The sequence below is a fragment of the Nicotiana sylvestris genome, chromosome 4 (genome assembly GCF_000393655.2).
Source record: "Nicotiana sylvestris chromosome 4, ASM39365v2, whole genome shotgun sequence".
Taxonomy (NCBI): Eukaryota; Viridiplantae; Streptophyta; class Magnoliopsida; order Solanales; family Solanaceae; genus Nicotiana; species Nicotiana sylvestris.
The window spans coordinates 110,369,631-110,376,926 of NC_091060.1; the positions used below are offsets into that span (position 1 = coordinate 110,369,631).

Sequence of the window (7,296 nt, forward strand, 5' to 3'; positions counted from 1 at the left end):
TGCTCCAGTTGCAATATTGGAAGCAATTATACTTCTTATAGCCTTTGCTGCTTACACAGAATTCACTCTCTATCATATGGATGTCAAGAGTGTCTTCCTCAATGGCTATCTAAAGGAAGAAGTGTTTGTCAAGTAACTTTCTGCTTGACAAGGCACTTTATGGGCTCAGGCAGGCTCCAAGAGCATGGTATGAAAGATTGTTTAATTCTTTCTTGAGCATGCTACAAGAGAGGTAAAATTGACAATACTTTGTTATTAAAAGAAAAAGGTAAAGATCTCTTGGTAGTTCAGATATATATTGATGATATAATCTTTGGAGCAACTACAGATAGCTTAATTAAAGAATTTGCTAAACTAATGGGGAGTGAATTTGAAATGAGTATGATCGGTGAACTTAATTTTTTTTAGGCTTACAGATTAAATAAAATTCAAATAAAACTATGATTCATCAGCAGAAGTATGTGAAAAAGTTGCTCAAAAGGTTTAAAATGGAAGTTCCAAAGAAATAGACACTCTTATAGCGGAATGATTGTCTCTTTGTTATATCTCACTGCCAGTAGACCTGATATTGTTTTTAGTGTAGGTCTTTGTACTAAATTTCAAGCAAATCTAAAGGAGTCTCACTTGACTGCTATCAAGAGGACCTTGAGATACCTAAAAGTGTGATGACCCGATAGGTCATCTAGAGTTTTAGAACCTAATTCTGTGTTTTAAAGCCTCCAATATCTTATTTATGCCTTCCTCAATTTCCGGGTGTAGTCTGGGTGTTTTTTTGAAAGGCTTTTAGGTTAAAAACTAATAAAAATAAGAATTGTTGCCTTAAAATCCATTTGAGTTGACTTCAATCAACATTTTGAGCAAACAGACCCAGATCCATATTTTGACGGTCTCGGTGGATCCGTATCATGATTTGAGACCTGTGAGTATGCTCGGAATCTAATTCGGAGGTCCCTAGCTCGAGTTATTGATTTTTGTCAAAAATAAAAAGTTTAAAGGTTTAATGATTTTTAAGAATTGACCGACTTTTTATTTTGTTGATACTGGGTCTGTATTTTTGTTCTGGAGCCCGGTAAAGGTCCATTACTATATTTATGGCTTGTCCGTCAAATTTTGTAAGAAACGGAGTTGGTTTGACGTGATTCGGACGTTCGGTTGTTAAAATAGAAGTTTTAAAGTTTTCTTGAAAATTTCATTTGATTTGGTGTCTGATTCGTAGTTCTAGACATTATTTTGATGTTTTGATCCTGCGAACGAGTTCGTATGAGGTTTTTGGACTTTCGAATAGGCTACGGATGGTTTAAACTTAGAAAAATTGCTAGTTTTCCACTTCTGTTGGTTTCTGGTGTTCCCTTCTTCGCGTTCGCGAAGGGACTCACGCGAATGCGAAGAGTGATCTAGGCTGGGTGGATTTTATTCATCGTGAACGCGATGGCTGGGTTGTGAAAGCAGAGCAATTGGGGCCTTACCCTTCGCGAACGCGTAGCTTATGGACCTAGGAAGGGGGGATCATCGTTCTTCTACGCGAATGCGAAGGCCAGGGGGAGCAGCCTTCACGAACGCAAAGAAGGACTCGTGAACGCGGAAGGCCCTTCACGAATACGAAGAAAGCCTGACGCCGAGACCTTAAATTATTTCAAAAACGGAATTTCTCCCATTTTTCATAACCCTTCCATTAGAGCTCGGCCTAGGAGCGATTTTGAAGAAAAACTTCAACATCAATTCATAGGTTTGTACACTTTAAGTTATTTTCTTCCATTCCTAACATCACCCATTAATTCTTAGCCCTAATCTTTGTTCTTCCATGGTAGAAAACTAGGGATTTAGGAAGAATTAGGGGTTTTTGTAAAATTGGAATTTAGACCTCAAATTAAGGTCGAATCTCGAACTAATTACATAATCGGGCTCGGGGGTGAATGAGTAAATGGATTTTGGTCTGAACCTCGGGTTTTGACCTAGTGGGCCCGGGGTCCATTTTTGACTTTTTGGAGGAAAGTTTGGAAATCCTAAATTTATGCATTGTAAATGATTTCTTTAGCAATATTTGATATTATTAAGTCAATTGTGGCTAGATATGACTAGTTTGGAATCGGATTCTTGGGGAAAGGCCTCGGTAGAGCTCTGAATTGACTACGGAGTGAGGTAAGTGTTGAGTTTAACCTTGACTTAAGAGAATTAGTAACCCTCAGACTATGTGCTATGTTAATTTTATGTGTTGCAGCGTATATACGAGGCGACGAGTGCTTATACGCCGCCGAATTACTTGTTTTCCCTGATTTTCCGCTTTTCCTTAATTATCTCATTCCCTGTCTTGAATGTTATATGCTCTAAATGCCTTCCATGCTTATTTACTACCTGTTTATCAGTGTTTTCTTCTGTTAATAGTGTTAGATGCTTTCATATTTTCATGATTCACTGATAGTTGCCTTAACTGACTTACTTGCACCTTTTAATTATCATTTTGCTGGACTTGACTTGTTGTGTATTACTTATGTGAATTCCCATGTTGTACAAAGTTCCCTTTTTGGTTCAGCTTGGTATTCATTGATCGTAAGGGCTCTTGTGATATGAATTATTGATTTGGCTATGCACATTGAGTATTTGGTTCTGATATGGTAAGATCGGGTTACAAGCCACAACAGGTGAAATAAGGGTGGATTAATATGGTGAAATAAGGGTGAATTTGTACTGATATAATGGGATCGGGTTGCACGCCGCAATAGGTGGAATAAAGGTGGATTGATACGGTGAAATAATGGTGAATTATGATACTGATATTGATATATGGTGGGATTGGGTTGCTTGCCGCAACATTTATATATTATATATTATTGTTGATGTTGTTACGGTGAAATAAGGGAGGATTGTGTGACGTACGGTGGGATCGGGATGCGCGCCGCAACTACCTATGTGTTTCTATTTCCTTAAGTTGTGTTGCTTTTTGGTATTCTCACTTAAAAATCTAAGGATTGGTAATTCTAACAGCCACCGGCTTATTTCTTGAGGTTGTAGCTATTATTTTCAGTTGACTTTATTATCTCGTTCCATATTTCCTTTTCTGTCTTTATTATATACTGCGTACAGGTTGTAGTGTAGGTGACCTACCTTAGCCTCGTCACTACTTCGTCGAGGTTAGGCTCGGCACTTACAGAGTACATGGGGTCAGTTGTACTCATACTACACTCTGCACTTCTTGTGCAAATTTTGGAGTCGGTCCCAGCGGCGGTTATTAGCGAGCTCGGATTGGACAGCTTGCGGAGACTTGAGGTACAGCTGCTCAGCGCCCGCAGCTCCTAGAGTCCCCTTACCTTTTTATTTAGCTGTGTACCTTTTTTCAGACAACTTTATGTTATTTCAAACCCTTGTTTGTACTATTCTAGTATCTATCCACTTGTGACACTAGGTCTAGGGTTATATCAGATGTTTGGTTGTTTTAGCTTCTGGATTATTACTTTGGATTATTTCAGTTAATCCAGTTCTTTCTCATTATTTAATTAAAACTGTTAAAACTGGATAAACTGTTCTAACATTGGCTTGCCTAGCAAGCAAAATGTTAGGCGCCATCATGGTCCCGACAGTGAATTCCGGGTCGTGACAAAAAGGCACCACTGACCTCAGTCTATGGTATCCAAAAGGTAGTAATTTCAACTTAGTGGGATATGTTGATATTGACTATACAGTTTTTTGTGGATAGAAAGAGCACCGCAGGTATGGCACACTTTCTTGGCTCATGTCTTGTGTCTTGGGCCACCAAAAAGCAAAATTATGTGGCCTTGTCTACTGTTGAAGTTGAGTATGTGGATGTTGTCTCATGTTGTGCTCAATTGTTATGGATCAAACAGCAATTAATGAACTTTGGAATTGATGTAAGTTGTATCCCCATATTTTGTGATAACACTAGTGCAATTAGTAAGAGCAAGAACCCGGTTCACCATAAAAGAACTAAGCACATAGATGTTAGGCATCACCTTTTGAGGGACAACTATGAAAAGGGTTTGATCATTGTGGAATTTTGTGTTACTGATAAGGAAATAGCTGATATCTTCACAAAAGCTCTAAGTAGAGATCACATTGAAAGGAACGGGTTAGAATTAGGGATGGTTAAGACACCTAAAAGGAACCAGTTGTAACTCAGCATTTGGTTAGATGATTTGTGAATTTTGTAAATAATTGGATTACATTTTGCTCAGTCGCATATTTTTATTAGTATACTCTTCTGCCATGTGCTAAAATGTCTCATTAAACAACAACAACAACAATAATAACATACTCAGTATTATCCGACACTGTGGGATCTAGGAAAGATAGTGTATACGCAGACCTTACCCCTACCTTATGAGGATAGAGAGGTTGTTTCCAATAGACCCTTGGCTCAGGAAAGCACAAGCACCACATTAATGAAAATATAGACAAGAAGGAAAAGTACCAAAAAGCCATATAAAAGCATAATAAAAACAACAAGATAATAAGGTGATCAACAATGAAAGAAAATAACGGTTAGTCATAAAAACCTACTACCAATAGAAAACGAGACTGCGTGCCAATACTACTGTTATGAACACTCTAGACTACCTACTCTAATACCCTAATCCTCGACCTCCATACCTTCCTATCAAGGGTCATATCCTCTGTCAGCTGAAGTTGCGCCATGTCTTGCCTAATCACCTCTCCTTACCTCTTCTTTGGCCTACCTCTACCTTTCCGTAGGCCCTACAATGTCAACCTTCCACACATTCTCATGGGGGCATCTGTGCTCCTCCTCCTCACATGACCAAACCACCTAAGCCGCACTTCCCTCATCTTGTCCTCAATAGGGGTCACACCCACCTTGTCACAAATAACCTCATTTCAGATCCTATCTAACCTGGTGTGCCCGCACATCCATCTCAACATCTTCATCTTTGCTACCTTCATCTTCAGGACATGAGCAATCTTGACTGGCCAACTCTCAGCCCCATACAACATCATTGGTCTGACCATCATTTTGTAGAACTTACCCTTAAGTTTCAGTGGCACCTTCTTGTCACATAAAACACCGGAAGCGAGTCTTCATTTAATCCAACCCGTCCGAATATGTTGTGTGACATCTTCATCAATTTCCCTATTCTCCTAAATAATAGACCCAAGGTACTTAAAACTTCCTCTCCTAGGGATGACCTGTGAATCCAGCCTCACCTCCCCTTCCCCTCATTGAGTCTCGCTACTGAAATTATACTCCAGGTATTATGTCTTGGTCCTGCTCAATTTGAAACCTTAATAGTCCAAGGTCTACCTCCATACCTCTAATTGCGTTGAAACCATCTCGCGTCTCGTTAACCAATACAATATCATCTGCAAATAGTATGTACCACAACACTTCCCCTTGGATGTGGCGCGTCAGTACGTCTATCGCCGGAGCAAATAAAAAATGGTTGAGTGTCGATGCCTGATGCAACCCCATCATAATCAAAAAATGGTCTGAGTCCCCACCCACCGTCCTTACTCGGGTCTTTACTCCATCATACATTTCTTTAATAAACCTCACATAGGCAACAAGTACACCTTTAGACTCCAAATATCTCCACAAAACTTTCGTCAAAACTTTATCGTACATCTTTTCTAAGTCGATGAACACCATATAGAAGTCCTTCTTTCTCTCCCTAAACTGCTCCATCAATCTCCTAACAAGGTGGTGGCTTCTAGTTTCGAATTCCTCGGCATAAACCCAAACTGTTTTTCGAAAATAGACATACTCTTCCTTACCCTTAGCTCTACCACTCTCTCCCAGACTTTCATAGTATGGCTAAGCAGCTTAATACCCCGGTAGTTATTGCAATTTTTATTATCACCCTTGTTCTTGTATACAAGAACCATCGTTCTCCACCTCCACTCTTCGGGCATCTTCTTCTTTCGGAAAATGACATTAAATAACCTAGTGAGCCACTCCAAGCTTGCCCTTGCCTGCACTCTTCCAAAACTCCACCGGGATTTCATCCGGCCCGATCGCTTTGTCCCTGCTCATCTTACGCATAACCCCCTCAACTTCATCAACTCTATTCTGCCTACAATACTCAAAGTCACAATGACTCCCAAAGAGTTCTGAATCACCCGATACAATGCTCTTGTCCCCCCTCCTCGTTCAAGAGACTATGGAAGTAGGTATGCCATCTCCAAGTGATAAGTACCTCATCCAATAAAACTCTACCTTTTTGTCCTTGATGCACTTTACTTGGTCCAAGTCACGCGCCTTCCTTTCTCACGCCTTGGCTAACCTGAACAACCTCTTATCCCCACCTCAGCCCTCTAGTTCCTCATAGAAATGACTAAAAGTTGCAATCTTGGCCGCCGTAACTACTAGCTTTGCCTCTTTCTTAGCCAACTTATAATGCTCCTTATTCGCCCACTTCTCCTCCTCGTTTACACTTTCCACTAGCTTCAAATACGCTATTTTCTTATGACCACTAGAGTAACCCTTTGAGACCCTCAATACCTCTATCGCGGCTTCTTTAATGCACTGCGCAGTCGTGGTCGACATAGCACTTGCATCCCCACTACTCCTCCAAGCCCCATAGTCACCAACTTGACCCTCAACTCCTGCACTTTAGCTTCCATCAAGGCTTCCCAATTGATCCTATATTGGCTATATATTGCCCGCATCCTCGTGTTCTCAAAGTCCATGACCAGAAGCCTATGAAGGGTCGAGAGGTTCTCACTTGGGATGACCTTGCAATCCGTGCAAAGACCTCTATCAGACTTCCTACAAAGTAAATAATCAATCTGAGTCTCGGTCACTGAACTCCGAAAGGTGACCAAGTGCTCCCTCTTCTTTGGGAAACTCGAGTTTGCTATCACTAAATCAAATGCTCTAGCAAAGTCCAGCAGAGACGTTCCTCCTCCGTTTTTATCTCCAAAACCAAAGCCACCATGCACATCATCATACCTCACATACGTCGCTCCAATGTGGCAGTTGAAATCTTCTCCTATGAAAAGCTTCTCGGTATATGGGATACCATACACCATCTCATCCAAGCCTACATGGAGTGTATACGCACTGATTATGTCCCAAGTAGAACCTCCAACAACTAGCTTAATAGTCATTAGCTTGTAATTCACCCCCTTAACCTCTACCACTAGTTCACGGAGGTCCTTATCAACCAAGACCTACCCTGTTCCTGCCCCCCAGACTCCCAGAATACCAAAGTTTGAAAATGCCCACATCTCGTGCCTTATCTCCTGCCCACCTAGTCTCTTGTATACAAGCTATATTAATCTTTCTTTTCTTGAGAATCTTTGCTAACTCTACAGATTTTCCAGTCAAAG

At 40.6% G+C, this 7,296-nt stretch overlaps 1 protein-coding gene across 1 annotated transcript; it reads right to left on the minus strand.

The window, feature by feature from the left end:
* Nucleotides 1-6,271: 6,271 nt before the first annotated feature.
* On the minus strand, nt 6,272-7,074 carry LOC138890000 (uncharacterized). The gene is made up of 2 exons (XM_070173350.1): nt 6,690-7,074; nt 6,272-6,570 (listed from the first exon to the last, which is right to left on the minus strand). Exons 1-2 carry the CDS (start codon nt 7,072-7,074, stop codon nt 6,272-6,274), a joined length of 684 nt encoding a protein of 227 aa, XP_070029451.1.
* Nucleotides 7,075-7,296: the final 222 nt, after the last annotated feature.